The following is a 15,889-nucleotide window of genomic DNA, read 5'->3' as shown; positions in this document are numbered from 1 at the left end:
AACCTAAAAGAAGCACAAACCCTCTCTATTCTTTCCACCACAACACTGCTTCTAGCCTATTTATGCACCTGTGCAGGAAAATAGAGGTGATAGCAGCTCTTTGGCACTTCCTTTCAAAGGAGCTCAGAGAGAATAGAGGGAGTCAGTGCTTCTTTTTAAGTTTTCCTAGGATAGACTAAGCTCTTGCCTTTCATCACTCTACTTAGAGAAAGGGATGTTCCTTTTTTGATATAAGATTGAATAGTGTACCTTAATTCTTGCCTTTACATCCTTTTTGACATGTGCATGTTTTGTTAGGCCTGTGTGTTTTGTTAGGTCACCTCCCACCACCAACATTCACCATATTTCTCTCCTCATCCATCTAGCCCTTAAGGTGAGCTCAAAAAGTTATGCCTGGAATTTTGTATATTCTTGATATCATTTTCCTTTGCTTCCTCCTTTACATCCTTTGTTACATGCCCCCATGTTTTAACTTCAACTTATCCATAGGACATATCAAAATGTATAATTTTGCCCCCAAAACCTGCCCTTGACTTACATGAGGTTGACTCATGAGTATATACGGTATTATGATTTTGTTATTGTGTACTTAATCTTCAGATTCTATGACGAACAGCCATAGCCTGTTCACCACTCGTATACAATGATGCTGTTGCTCAGAAACAAGAACCTGACTTATATAAATACTAATAAATTGAACTGGGTCTGGAATACATTAAAATGATGGCAGGTTATATACATAGGGCCATGGAAAACTTTTCATCAAGCAGCCTAGAAATCAAAATCAACAAGGATCTCTCACACACTACTTAGTCTCTTAAATTTCCCAAAATATTAGCACTTTCATTTTCAAAACACTGCAATTTTGAACTTTATCAGTATTCTCTATTTTGAAGACTTAGCCTATACAGACCAGCACTTTATGCCAGCCAGTAGGCGAACTAGGGCTCAGGCAGGGCTGAGGGTTCACATGCTCAAAGTCCTACTTGCACAGCTCGGTCACCATCTTGGCTCATGCCTGTCCAGCCAGTGCACGCCATGATGATGTCCCTCGTGCACAGAGCCCAAACAGTGCTGTGCACTAAGGACATCATAACGCCACACCGGGGCACTTATGGTGCCCCTTATATGGCACAAATAGGAGCCATGTTTTGCAGGTTTTTTTTACACTGGGTTGGGGCCGTGGTTGGGCATCCTCAAGCAAGGGCTTCCAGGGGCAGCATAGAGCTGCCCCTGTAGGGCTGTCTGTACAGCCCTTCAGATTATATTTAGGAAGTAAACTATTGTATTATTTCTATCAACATGAAGACTGGAGGTGATAACCATTTTAGTCCCAGTTGTACAGAAACAATTTCACATTTTAACAGTCATAGGCTGTTTCTCCAACTAGTACTACTGTATATACTTGTGTATAAGTCGAAAAATTTATACTACAAAATTGACCCCAAAACATGAATCAATACAGTAATAAAATAGCAGGGAGAACAATCATTCACTCCCCAAGCCTCTTCCCAGCCCAGTGCCTCCAGACAGGGCAGCTGGGCTAGGAAAATGCAGGATGAGGGAGCAGGACATCTTTTACATCCATGGTTACATGCCCTTAAGTTTTGCCCTCGACTTATCCACATGGGGCTCATATAAAATCCAGACTTTTGACCCCCAGAACTTTATGTTTGACTTATACACGAGGTCGACCTATACACAAATATATACAGTATGTAAGGAAATGCTAGCAAAGAGGCAATAATGTATTAGTGCTTGGTACTAGAAACCAGCCGTAATATGTAAAAAGATTAAGAGCAGATTGTCTCTTGTGCTCCCTCCCTTTTTGGCAGAGCTAACTTTAGTGAAATTTTAATAGAAACTGAAGTAGTATTATCACATTTGCATTTGAAATGGTGGCTACATTCACACTGGTGAAAGGGAGTATGAAAGACGACAGGTCTACATACACATTATAGAAAGACAGAGAACTGAAGGGGGGAGGGCGGGAGGAAGTTGCACATTTACAGGTCACTGCTAGAATTTAAAGAAAAATACATTTCCACTTGCTGCTGAGCCTGCTATCCAGCTGCTAACTAGAGATGCCCTTTTAAAGGGCCCTGACATGAACTGGACAATCCTTTAAACAAAGGACTGCCCTTAATAAGGCAAGTTACATGGCTGCATTACTTAATGCAATGACATTAAAGGCACTTAGATGTAAGTAGATGCAGAAATATATAGTCTGTGTGTTTTTAAAAATGATTACCAGTAATAAACAATTGTACAGTAATTTAGCTTTTTTTGTGCTTTTTCATCAAGCATACTGAAACTGAGAAAAGGGGTATTAAATGAAGATCCTTTAAAAATCTCCTGCTCACCCATCTTTTGACTCAGAAAAATATTTGACCACTATAGGCTTAGAGAAGATACTACAGTTTGGGGGGAAACTGCTTGAGACCATCATGGTATCAGCTTCAATTTCTTGGATGGTATAGACTATTTAGAGCAATCTATTGACTTCCAGACAGTTTTGAACTACAAGCCATAGATGCCCTAATAAACACTAGACTCCAAAATATCTGGAAGGCACCAAGCTGCCCACTGCTGATCCTAAGGCATTTCAGTTTCACTTCAGACCTACTTTAGTTGCTCAGGTTGACAACATATGCTGGGAACTAGAAAGCATGAGGAAGAGAAGTGCGCCCCTGTTCTAAGAGATCTTGCCATATCTTTCAATATTTCTTATTTTCCTGGCAAATATTTATGTTAGTTTGTTCTGCTCCTTCCAAGATCCATTTTATAAGGTAATGTTTGCCTGAAGCCTTGGCCTTTAGCTTTTGGTTTCTCCCATGGGTCCATCCAGTTCCATATGCTATTTAGCATCTTCTGCCTAAAGCAGCTGGAAGAGTTTTAGAGAACTGGGGTACATCATCATCAGTACACAGATGCAACTGCCTCCCATTTTCATCTGATTCCCAGCAATTAGCTGATGTCCTGTCTAAAGAATGAGATATAATGAGGCCTAACTGAAGCGAACCCAGGCAATGTTATCTTCACTTGATGGAGGGTTTCAGCCTATTCTTAACAGGGCAAGATTATTTTTTAAAAAATAAAATAAAATATAGTGAAGTCAAGAGGGTTTTATTGCTCTTTCGGGGTCCGTTCGAGGGCGGGAGGGAGGGAGGGAGGGAGGGATGGAGGGAGGTCCCTGGGGGCCGGAGGCGCCTGTCTAGCGGTAGTGGGCGAAGAGGATCTTGGCGATGATGCTGAACTTGTCCAGCGAGAGGAGGTGGCTGGCATGGAGGGGGCCTCGGTTGTGGACGGCGATGGTCACCAGGAAGCAGTGGGCCAGCAGGCCGAAGTTGACGGGGTCGACGCGGAGCTTCTCGGCGTGGAGGTCGGAGAGCTTGGCCAGGGCGCAGGCCATGTCGTCCAGGTTGTTGACGGCCTGCGTGACCGCGTCCACCACCTTCTTGCCGTGGGCCTTGATCTGCGCCGAGCCCGGAGTCAGGTCGAAGTGCGAGAAGTAGGTCTTGGAGGACGGGTGCGCCGCGAACATCCGGCTGAGGGCCTCTGCCCCGAAGGCCTCGGCATTGCTGCTGATGTGGCCCCAAGTGGCCCGAATGTGGTTCTTGTCGTCCTCGATAAAATATAGTGCACACTTGAAGAGATTTGTTGGATTTAACCTTGCAGTCGAATACCTAGATACCAGCTATGGTGGTCTGGGGGTTTCTGCCCAGCTTGGTATGGTAGGTCACCAGCTCGAATATCTGTGGTGACTGTACCTTACCACAGTACAATATGCCTTAGTTATATTAAGCCTGAACCATATCATATGGGCTGCCCTTGAAAAATCTTTGCAAGCTCCATTTATTCCAAAGTGAGGCAAATGAGGTACTCATGGAACTATGGTTGTGTGCGCACATACACCCACTTGAGACTTTTGAGACAGTTGTGGAAATGTAGCTTTTTAAAAAAATTCAGTCATAAATTCTGTTCAGGCAGATTTTAAGGATTAACTTTGGTACTTTATGCTGACTCTGAAGTTGTTATTATATTCTGTAAAATGTTATAAAATATTATATATGAGAGCCAGCATGGTGTAGTGGCTTGAGCACTGGACTACAAATCTCAAGATCATGGTTTGATTCCCCATTCAGCCATAGAAATCCACTAGGTGACCCTTGGCAAGTCACATACTCTCAGCTGCAGAAAACTTTGTGATAGGGTCAACTTGGGGTCGTCATAACTTGGAAACAACTTGAAGGCACACAACAACAACAATTGTGTAATATGTAATATAAAATGATAGAATATAATTACAGAATTCTGACTTTGTGTTGTTTTTTTAATTTTAACTGTGGTTTCAATTCTTTAATTTTTTTTCTTTTTTCTTTTTATAGTTACAAGTTTTGTTAAATGAAAAGGTGAGATGCTAATATGATGAAGAAGCACTGAATCTCCATAATCAAGGATTTCCAGCTCAGAAAGTTCAACATCTACTTACTAAAAACACTTCATTATTGTTGTTTTCCCAAAGACCCTGAAAGAGAGATGCTCTCCAGTTCAGAAAGTAAAGCCCCTGTAAAAAGTCAGTTCAGTAGAAGTTAAGCAAGTAGACAATTTTAATGACTTTTACCAAGAATGAATAGGGAATTAAAGATACCCTTGGAAATTTCAACACTGCTAAGGTGCAAAAGGAAGTGTGATTATAAATCAGCCACTTGTAGAATCTATAGTGCAAGATAAAACACTACATAATAATCCTGCAGCACTGCAAATTTTTTAGAAATCTACAAAAATTTCATTATGATTTCAAGTCTTGGTTAATAAAATGAGACCAGCACGAATAACTGCACTTGTATAGGCTTTCTCCATGGGATTTCAGAGCATAGTCGACCCTCTGTATCCAGGGATTCTGGATATCCACTGAAATTTTTATTTATTTATTTACAAAAAGCAAACTGTGATTTTGCCATTTCAGATAAGGGACACCACTTTACTATGCCACTGTATATAATGAGAGTTGAGCATCCACAGATTTTATTATCCATGGGGGGTCCTAGAATGAAACCCAGAAGATACGAAGTTCCCGCTGTATTTTATCAAAGCATCCCATGTGTGCTTATACGTGTGCATGCGCACATGTGTAGTTCCTCAGACTTTTGAGAATAGGGTCTTGGAACATACCTGGAGTGTATGAGCACACACCCTGAGGAAAGACAGGGACTTCCTGTCTTTCTGGAAATGCCACATATTTGTCTATATAGTCGTGGTTAAGGTAGGCTATGACAGTGCAAAGGCAGCAATCAGAAAAAGAGACGATTGTGGTGTTTGATTGGGGCAAGGTAAGCATACTGTTTGGCAATAGTTTCCAACCACTTCTGTAGAAAGAGCAAAAAAGTTTGGGGAACTTCAATAACAGACTGACTTGAAACATCAGTAATGGATAGTTTCAACTTAATCACATGTTTTGATTATAAAGAGTATAACTAAGCGTTCTTCCCTCATTCTTCATGTGGCTGTCTGGTTGACTGTAGTCTGTAAATTTAACCTTTACAGAATTTACATACTGTATATACTCATGTATAACTCTAGGAATTTTAATCGGAAATTGACCCAAAAAACCTGAGTCAACTTATCCATGGGGCAATGTAAGTACTGTAATTTAACTCTTATTTTAAAAAGTAACCATTCACTGGTGAAAGGCAAGAGTATAATCTGTCCTGGAAGCACTGAGCCCTCTCCTCTCTCATTCATACAGCCAGTTTAGGGTGAGCACAAAGATTTACGCCTGATGGAATTTTGTAAGTTCTTTGGCATAGTTTTCTTTTGCTTCATCCTTTAGATCATTTGCTAACTGCACCTAAGTTTTACCCTCGACTTAGCCACAGGTCACATCAAAATCCATAATTTTGGCCCCCAAACCTGCCCTTGACTTATGATGAAGTCGACTTATAGCCAAGTACATATGATAAATATATGGTCCATGACAAATGACCAAATATCATGGTTCTGCTCCTGATGAAACTTTTTAAAATTATTACTTGGGAATGAAGATGGAAGAGGAAGGGAGGCCCTTTCAGCATTTTCTTCATCATCCCAACAATTTGAAGCTTCTGGAAAATCAGATGTTGGAGAGCCAAGGAAAGTTCACAGAACCTTCTACAAAGTGCCTTTCTAGTGCCTAGCATCCTTTATCACTTTCTCCTCTTTGCCATGGAAATTTCCACTATACTCCAGATGAGTAATAAATCCTCCTAACAAAAATGGTTTTCTAAGTATCTTTCCTAATAACCAAGACAATATTCAAAATTTTATACAAACCTCCCCAAAACAAACAACAACAAAACAACAAGAACAACAACCCCAGAGGGCCTGAGTGTATTGGCCACATTGTACAGGAGGAACCAATCCTGTAGATAATTTGGATCCAAAGCATGTAAGGTTTTAAAGGCAGTAACTAACAAAGGTATGCATGTAATTTTATTTATTTTTCCAAATGAAAATATACATTATCATATCTAAGACTGATTCTCTGTGTTGAAAATACTATAAGGAGCTTGGTGGCATGTGCAAGTCACATATTCTTTATTGGTAATAGACAATGAAGCTCAGATTCCTTATACAGGTTTTCCAAGCAAACAAACAAAATCAGATGATGGGCTGGGATTTCTTACCATTTTTAAACCAAAGTATATGAAACCAAGTTTAAAAAAATCAAAGCAGCCCTGATCACCAAAAAGCAGTGGGGGCAGAAGAAGGGAGGCAGAATGACGGATTGGCTTGTTACAAATGCAGCCTTTATTCAAAAACATGAATGATGCCACGGATATGCACTTTATTAACATCTCCAGAAAATTAATCTGTATATTATAAATATTTTCTTTACCTGGACAAACCATGGCAGCTGTTATTCAATGAAGATTCAGTACTGTTTGCTTAGAGAGCCTTCTCAGCGCCAACAAATCTGAGCAGAAATAGTATCACCGTGTGTGTTGATTTTAAAACAGGTTTTGCAACATTTCATGAAAAAAAACATGCTGTAGTGATCCTTATCACTGGCTTCAATCACCAATCTTGGCATTGTTTGCCTTTGAGAAATCTGAAGGTGACTATCCATCTCCTAACACGGCAATTGACAAGTCACAGTCCATTTCACAAATCTAAGAGCAAACTATCATAGTACAGTACTAAAAATACCAAACTTAGAGAAGCCTTGCAGTTAAACTTAGCAGCAATTTCATCTGAACTCCCTTTTCTTTCGCCTACAAAGAGGTTTTAATAAGGAGTAACCTCCGGGACCTAGGAAACTATCTTATTTATTCCAGAAATGTACCTATCTTTGGTGTCAGCATGGCACAGTGCTTTGAGCTTTGGACTATGACTCTGGAGCCCAGGGTTCAAATCCCTACTCAGCCACAGAAACCCACTGGGTAACCCTGGCCAAGTCACACTGTCTCAGCCTCAGATCACCCTGTGACAGGGTCACCTTAGGGTCATCATACATCAGGAACAACTTGAAGGCACACAACAACAAAAATCTTTCTCCACTACATCACGTTAAAAATGGGAACATTTGGATGCGATGGAGATAGTTCTTCTGAACTACAATTGCTGTGTATCACTTATCATGAAGGATAAACCTTATTTGAAAGCAGGAAATCTTGTCAATAATAATAATAATAATAATAATAATAATAATAATAATAATAATAATAATATCTTTATTTATATTTCCTGCCTCTCCTCATGGATCGAGGCAGGAATACATCAGATAAAATCACTATTACAATAAGCACAAATTTATCTAAAATTACAACAATCATTTAATAAGACAAAATTTAATAAAACTGATACAAATCCATATCTATATATGAGTAATGGAGGTTCCTAGGTTCAGTTATGGTGGATCAAATGGATAGGCCCACCGGAAGAGATCTGTCTTAAGTGCCTTCTTAAAAGCATCTAGTGCGTTAATACAAAGGATCTCTTCCGGTAGGTTGTTCCAAAGTCTGGTGGCAGCAGCAGTAAATGTTGGATCATAGGTCAATTTCAGTCTGATTTTTGGTTACTCTAATAATATCTTTTCAGATGTTCTGAGTGTGCAGGGCAGATTGCGTAGGGAGAGACATTCCTTCAAGTAACTCGGACCTGAGCCATATAGGACTTTAAAGGTATTGACCAACACTTGGTATTGGGCCCGGAAGCTAATCGGTAGCCAGTGCAGAGATTTTAATATCGGTGTAATATGTTCTGATCTAGATGTTTTAGTGATCAGTCTGGCCGAAGCTTTTTGAATCAGTTGAAGCTTCCGGGTTTGGTACAAAGGTAGCCCCATGTAGAGCGCATTACAGAAATCTAAACAAGAGGTTACTAGCGCATGTACCTCTGTTTCAAGGTACCTCTGGGCCAGGTAGGGACGCAGCTGGCATATTAATCGAAATTGGTACCAAGAACTTCTGGATATCGCCTCCACCTGAGATGACAATTGTAAAGACAAATCCAGGAGCATGCCTAAGCTGCGAACCTCATCCTTCAGGGGAAGTGTGACCCCGTCCAGGACCGGGTAACAAATCTCCTTCCTTGGACCAGGGGTACCTATCACTAGTGCCTCCGTTTTCTCTGGATTCAACTTGAGTTTGTTTCCCCTCATCCAGCCCATTACCGACCCAAGGCAGGCATTCAGAGGCAAGATGCCATCCTTGGTCACTGCTTTAGTCGGAGACATGTAGAGGTAGATTTGGGTGTCATCAGAGTACTGATAACACCGGGCCCCATGTCTCCGGATGACCTCGCCCAGCGATTTCGTGTAAATGTTAAAAAGCATGGGGGACAGAATGGTGCCTTGAGGGATGCCAGATGTCAGATCTCTCTTGCAAGAGCAACTGTCCCTGAGCATCACCATCTGGAACCTACCCAAGAGGTAGGAATGGAACCATTAGAGTACATTGCCTCCGATACCTAACTCCCTTAGGCGTTCCAGAAAGATACCATGGTCAGTGGTATCGAATGCCGCTGAGATGTCTCAGAGCACCAGCAGGGTCACACTTCCCCTGTTGATGCCCAGATGGAGGTCATCAAACAAGGCAACCATGGCTGTTTCTACTCTATATTCCACCCTGAAGCTGGTTTGAAATGGGTCCAGATAATCGGCTTCATCCAAGGCAGCTTGTTGGAGGGCAACTGCCCTCTTGATCACCTTGCCCAGAAATGGTAACAATAAGACCAGCCTATAGTTATTTCTAATCGGGGATCTAGGGAGGATCAAGAGTGGTTTTAACCACTGCCTGTTTTAAATTGGTTGGAAATTTCCCCTCCCTAAGGGACAGGTTGATTATGGTCTGTAGCAGTGTTGTGAGACAGGGCTAGCAGGTGTCTCTTATAAGGGATGTCTATTACTTGAGGGCTGGAAAGCTCTTCCTCACATACAGACTGAATCCAGTATACACAAGTACGATCACTTTGATAAAAAGATGAGGCCAGGTTTCAGGAGCAAGTGAGGATGTCTAAAGCTCTCTGCCAACACAAATAATTATGATATGATTAAAATAGATTCAATATTGTTGATGCATGTTAAAAAAGAAACCAAGTATGGATTTTCATAAAGACCGAAAATTAATTGTCAATCCCTCATGCCATGAACTTTGACTCTTTCTTATTACTATTTTGAAAAAAATTGTAACTCTGTTCTGGACTCAACTTATTCCTGCACAACTCTGGACACATACCCTGAGCAGCACATATGGAGATGGTTGATACAGACTGAACAGTACAGTCAGAGATAAATTAAATGAGGAAACTACAGATAGTGACAAATTATTAACAGTAGGCTGTTATTCAGAAACAGTTGCTACTGATAACACAAGCATCCTGTCAATGGATCACCAAATTAATACTTGCAGAAATCCTTATCTAGATCACAGTAATTTCCATAGAATATGGCCTATGTAGAAGGCAGAAGTGCTTTACTGATGAATGAAAGCATATATTCTACACTAGAAAAGAAGCAGATAAATTAATTCCAGACATTGTGGGTACTACTATTATTTTATAATTATTTATTTTAATACAACAATTATTTTTGAAATCATATTTGCTAAATTACTTGATATTAACTTCAGGATATGCTGTAGCTGACCAGAAAATTGCCATTCTTGAAAAAAGAGAGACTCCAGCAGGAAACTACTGAACTGCATCTTATCTAAAATCTGAATGGAATCCTCTTTAGACTGGAACAAGCTAACAGGTTTCCATCCAACTTTTGACTCCATCACATACCTTTAAGTTTTAACATAATGTCACTAGTCATTGTTTTTACAAAGCATACCAAGCAACCTCACTGTTTACCTATTCTTCTCTACAGCCATGTGCACATAAACCAGTCAAAGATGGATAATGCTTCAGGCATCTGATGAAGAAGCCTCTAGTTACAAAAGCTTATACTACAATAACATTGTTAGTCTTTAAAATAACACAAGATTCCTTACTGCTTGAAGAATGAGAAAAGTTTGCTATACCTTGCAAAGTCTGCCTATTTTCCTCTTAAAAAGAAATAGTACTCTGTGTTTCTTTTTGTCAAAGTAAAATGAGGAATACTGTTTGTCATTATGCAAAGGGATCTTGTAGTTTACTTGGGATGTGAAATGTGCAAAAACAATATGGTAGAGACCTATAAAATTTAACTTTATCTACATGAATAAACAACAAGGTTTTGGTACACACCTGAAAAAATTGACTGGAGCCTACAAAAGCTTATGCCAAATAAAATTTCTTAGTCTTAAAGGTACCACAATATATGTTTATCCATGTATTTAGACTCTGATGGCTCCTTACTACAGTATATGTTCGTTTCACTCACTCCATCCTCCCAACTACATTCTACTACTCATCTCATCAGAAATTTAGAGTTTGCCCATAGATCAGCTTCACTATTGGAATTGTTTTTCTATACACCAGGTTTTTAAAAATGTGGTTCTGGTGTGACATGAAGAGGACTTGTGGTGGAAAAGGAACAAGGTGACGCAGTAGTTAAATGCCAGTACAGCAGCCACAACATTGTGAGTTCGATCCCAGGGCTCCAAGGTTGACTTAGCCTTCCATCCTTTTGTAGGTTGTTAAAGTAAGGACCCAGCTTGTTGGGGGAAATTGGCTTACAGGTTGTAAATCACTTAGAGTGCTGAGTTAACTGTGAAGTGGTATAGAAATATAAATGCTATTGCGAAGTTAATCATTTTCTCCCAACTACTGAAAAACTTTAAAATCACAGGCAGTCTTACCTAATAAGAGGAACCAATGGTGGTAGAAAAAGAAGCAGCAAAGTCATAGGGAATAGGCTTACCAGAAGCACATTAGGCTTAATAGATAAATGAAGCCAGTTTCCTCAAGAGGGATCTTGCTCTGTACTGTTGGGAGTCAGAATGCTGGGGTTCTTTACCTGCAGCTAAGTTTGGAGAAACAGATATAGCTGGAGAACAAAGGATTGGCTTGGAAGTCTGTCTTAATTGTCTCTTCTGCCCTTTTTGTATGTGTTCTGTCTACTCATTCCATCATGACACTACCTTTCTGTAGTGGTGGTGTTAGACAACCAGCAGGGGAAGACCAAATAAAAATAAAAAGCTAATGAAAACAATACACTGAAGAACGATTCAAAAGAGATGTAAGGATGACAGAGCCTTTCAAGGAAGAACATTTGAAAATGAACCAATAATTTTAGAAAGTGAAGTAAAAGCTACATTCTGAGCATTTGGGAGAAATAAATCACCAGTAACAGATTATATACCATGAGCTGCTTCAAAAGAATTTATAAGAATTTACTCTAGTTCTAACTAAAACGTGTCAATAAATATGGAAAACAAAACAATGGCCCAGAAAAAAATAATGCCCCACAGTCACCAAGAAATGGGACACGGGGAATTGCAGTAACCACAGGACTATTGCATTAATTTCCCTTGCAAGCAAAGTCATGCTCAAAATCCTGGACTGAGAAATGCCAGATGTCCAAGCTGGGTTCAGGAAAGCAAGAAGCTCTAGGCATCATACTGCAAGCATGCGTTAGATAATGGAGAAAGTATTCCAAGAGAAAATCAGCCTGTGGTTTATAGACTGTAACAAAGGCAGATTGTGTAGATCATGAAAAACATTGGATTGCTCTTAAAGAAATGGGTGTGCCACAATATTTGATTGTCTTGATTCGTAACCTGTACTCAGGCCAAAAGGCTACTGTTAGGACAGAACACGGAAAAACAGAATGGTTTCTAATTGGTAACAGGGTTATGCAAAGCTGCATTTTATCATCAATTTTATCATACTGTACGTTGAATATATCATACTTGACATATATTATTAAACTCAGAGGAAAGAAGCATGAAGATTAGAGGAAGGAACAGCAGCAATTTAAAACAATAAGATGACATCATACTATTAGCAGAAAATAGCAAAAACTTGAAAAGATTCCTGAAAAAGTCAAGGAAGAAAGTGTAAAGGCAGGCTTACAGTTGAACAGTAAGAAAAAAATAATGACCAAAGACAATTTACATCAACTTTAAAGTAGATGATACAGATATTGAAACAGCTGAAGATTTTCCATACCTTGGCTCAGTCATTAATTAGACTAGAGACTGCTGCCAAGAAATCAGAAGAAAACTAGAACTTGGAAGGGCAGCTAGGACAGAACTAAACAAGATCCCAGAGTCTCAAGATATATCATTGATTACTAAACTTAGGCTTGTCCATGCCATCCTATTTCCCAATTCTGTGTATGGTTTTGTGAAAGCAGGACAGTGAAGAAAGCTGATAGGAAGAAAATGAACTAATTTGAAATGTGGTGCTGGAGAAGAATTCTATGAATTCTATGGACTGCTAAAAAGACCAGCAAATGGGTTCTAAAGCAAATGAAACCTGAACTTTCCCTCAGATGACTAAACTGAGACTGCCGTGCCTTACACATATCATGAGAAGACACAATACACTAGAAAAGACAATAATGCTTCGCAAGGTGGAAGGTGGCAGGAAAAGAGGAAGAGCACATTACAAGAAGGATAGACTCAATCAAGGAAGCCACCACCTTGAGTCTGCAAGTCTTGAGAAGAGCTGTTGATGATAGGGTGACTTGGAGGTCTTTCATTCATGGAATCACTATAAGTCAAAGTTGTCTTCATGGCAGTTAATAACAAAAATAGTTCACGCATGCAGAGGTCAGGCCTGGGTGGTTACTTTTTCTTTCTTTCTCTGGCCACATACCTAAGTTCCCAAGTTCAAAAACCTTTAAGCCACATGAGAAGAAAAATGGAAAAGAGAATCCACTGGCCCAACCTGTCTGCTGCTTTCCCTAGCAATTTACAGATGATGAATAACCAGTTGTCAAAAAGTTGCTCTGGCCATCCCATACAGATCTTTGGTTTTATGCTATTTGGAAGAATAACAGACACCTTTTCCTTGCAGCACAAACTATCATAGCATTGTTCCTGTTGTCCTATAAAGCAGAGGTGGGAATGATCCATAGCCCAGAGAGATGCACACTACCATTCTGAAATCCTCCAGATCTCCACAAGGCTGTATGTAGCTTTCTCATCATAGTTGTCTTTTTTTGGAAATGGAAATTATGTTTTGTTACATGTGGATGGCATTTGCAAGTATTTTCAAGCTGTTTCAACTCCAATACCAGTTAGTCTTGAAGGTACCACAATACATGTTTATCTATGTATTTAGACCACCAAAAAGAGAAGTTTTTAATGTTCTAAACTGGCCAGCATCGGGGGTGAGTTAAGGTTTGATTGAAAGGGGGTAGAACTGGGGGGGGGGTGAGGGGTTTTGTGGGATCCCAGCATTGTGTGACACATAAGATGTACAACTCCTTTAAAGTAATAGTAGAATTCCAAGGACCAGAAGACTACTTTGCATAATTCTTGATTTATGTCATCAACAAAACATTATTTTTGCAACATACTGATGGGAGTTAAATACTGTCATTGGACAGACCTTGTGCAGATATATTTTATTGTCAGGCATAACAGACAATTGATTTTTACATAACAGTATTTCACTTTGTCTAGGAATCATTACCAAACATTCTTTAAAAAATATTTGAGCAGCAGGAAACTTTCCCCTGGAAATCTAACACATCTTGCATTTTTCATGGCACACACAATTTTAAGACTGGAAATATGGCATGACACATTTTTAAAGTGGCTTAGTCATCCTTACCATCTTTCATCAAGCCTTTTTCAGGAGGAATGATTCAGAAACCAGCATTCAGTCCAATGGATCACATTTCAGCCTTTGCGTTTGGCTTTTTTCTCAGTACACATTCAAAAGTAATTTTAAATTTTAATCATTTCTAATAAAAGAATGGCATCTGTGAGGAATGGTGAAGTTTAACAACACTGTGTTCTTGTAGTAGTACTCCTAATGCTATGTTATAAATTCTTGTTGGTAGGCTATAGATATCTCTACCAGTTAAAGGGTTATAGTTACCCCTATCAGACTGCTCATGGTTCATCAAAACAACACAGTCTTGGTCCATTTGCATAACACTGCACTGTACTGCAGCCACTCACTCAAAGCCACAAGGCTGTGAGTTCAAGACCAGCAAAAGGGCTCAAGCTTGACTCAGGCTTGCATCCTTCCAAGGTCCCTAAAATGAATATCCAGATTGTTGGGGGCAAATTAGTTTACAGTTGTAAACCGCTTAGACACTGCTTAGGCAGGATGAAGTGGTATATAAGTGAAGCTTGTTTGCATTTAAGATCGTAATGTCATTGTGAGTTGCTTTTCAGTCTCCAAGTCAGTATTTTAATTGGCAGTTTTAATGGACAATGACAGTTCATTAAATTGGACATTTAATTGACAGTCCATTTGTCCAATCTAAATTCACTCCTTCCATGTACATGTATATTATTCTTTTCTATTTTGTTGTTGGATTTAAAGTAGGACCTCAGTGTTGTCACATCTATGAGATCACACCATTTCATTGGTTTTGTGGTTTTTACTTTACAAAATTAGAAAATTACTGTGCAGGTATAAATGTTCCAGAATCACAAACCAGGGTATTAGAAGTGTGATACAATGCAAGATGTAGGTTTCAGAGCTTCATATTACAGGTATACAGCAGTATTTTAAAATATTGTGTAAGATCATTTTTACTGCTCACTTACTGATCAGTCAGGACAAATGAGGGGCAAACACAAGGCTATTTAATGCATCTTTATCTATATGAAAGTAGTCTTCTCTCTTTTTATACAAAATATATACTAGCTGACATATGTTTGGAATAAACTGAATATATTTTAATTCTCCAGATGCCCTGATTCATTTGAGCCATGCATTTAATATTTAATAATCTGCCAATGCTCATCTTTTTATTTCTTTTCAAATTTATTTGCATTAAACTTTAGGTAAATATTCTTTTTTTGTATAGGTGAAACACAACTCTACACAACTCTACCCACTAGAAAACAGGTCAGTGAAGGCTTGAAAAGCTTAGTAAACTACTTTTTCATTCAGAGCCAAGATTAATAATTATTCTAAAAGTTAGGACCGATCTAGTTATCTAGATAAGCTCATGAATATCAAGTTGGTAGTTTAATTTAAAAAACTAATAATGTAAGAGTTAATTAATTAATTAACAAACAAACCCAAAATCCTGCAATGTTAGTCAAATTATTAACAGACTTCCAAATCAGGTGATGACATTAATCTGTTCATAGATCTTGTGCAGGATGAATCAAACACTTTTGAAAACAAGGACCCTTAGGCTCCTTGCAGTAAAGTTTATAACAAATAACAACAAAAATAACAAAACAATGAATGAGTACTGTACAAGAAAAGAGGGAAGAAACATACGTCTTCATTTCAAGTCTTTGTACTCACAGTTTGAATGATATGATGCTGGGTGGAGTTTATA

At 39.1% G+C, this 15,889-nt stretch overlaps 2 protein-coding genes across 2 annotated transcripts in view; both read right to left on the bottom strand.

Moving 5' to 3' along the window:
- Positions 1–15,889, bottom strand: part of ST7 (suppression of tumorigenicity 7) — a 130,444-nt gene that overhangs the window by 92,675 nt on the left and 21,880 nt on the right.
- Positions 3,115–15,889, bottom strand: part of LOC121930788 (hemoglobin subunit alpha-1-like) — a 30,892-nt gene continuing 18,117 nt past the window's right edge. Inside the window, exon 2 of the mRNA XM_042467658.1 lies at positions 3,115–3,646. Within this exon, the coding sequence (XP_042323592.1) occupies positions 3,215–3,646 (432 nt within the window). The 3' untranslated portion in view covers positions 3,115–3,214. The remainder of the gene's footprint in view (positions 3,647–15,889) is intronic.

Source organism: Sceloporus undulatus, chromosome 5 (assembly GCF_019175285.1).
Source record: "Sceloporus undulatus isolate JIND9_A2432 ecotype Alabama chromosome 5, SceUnd_v1.1, whole genome shotgun sequence".
In the NCBI taxonomy this organism is placed as follows: Eukaryota; Metazoa; Chordata; class Lepidosauria; order Squamata; family Phrynosomatidae; genus Sceloporus; species Sceloporus undulatus.
Note: the sequence above shows the minus strand (reverse complement) of the source record. Positions and strands in the feature narration are given on the sequence as shown.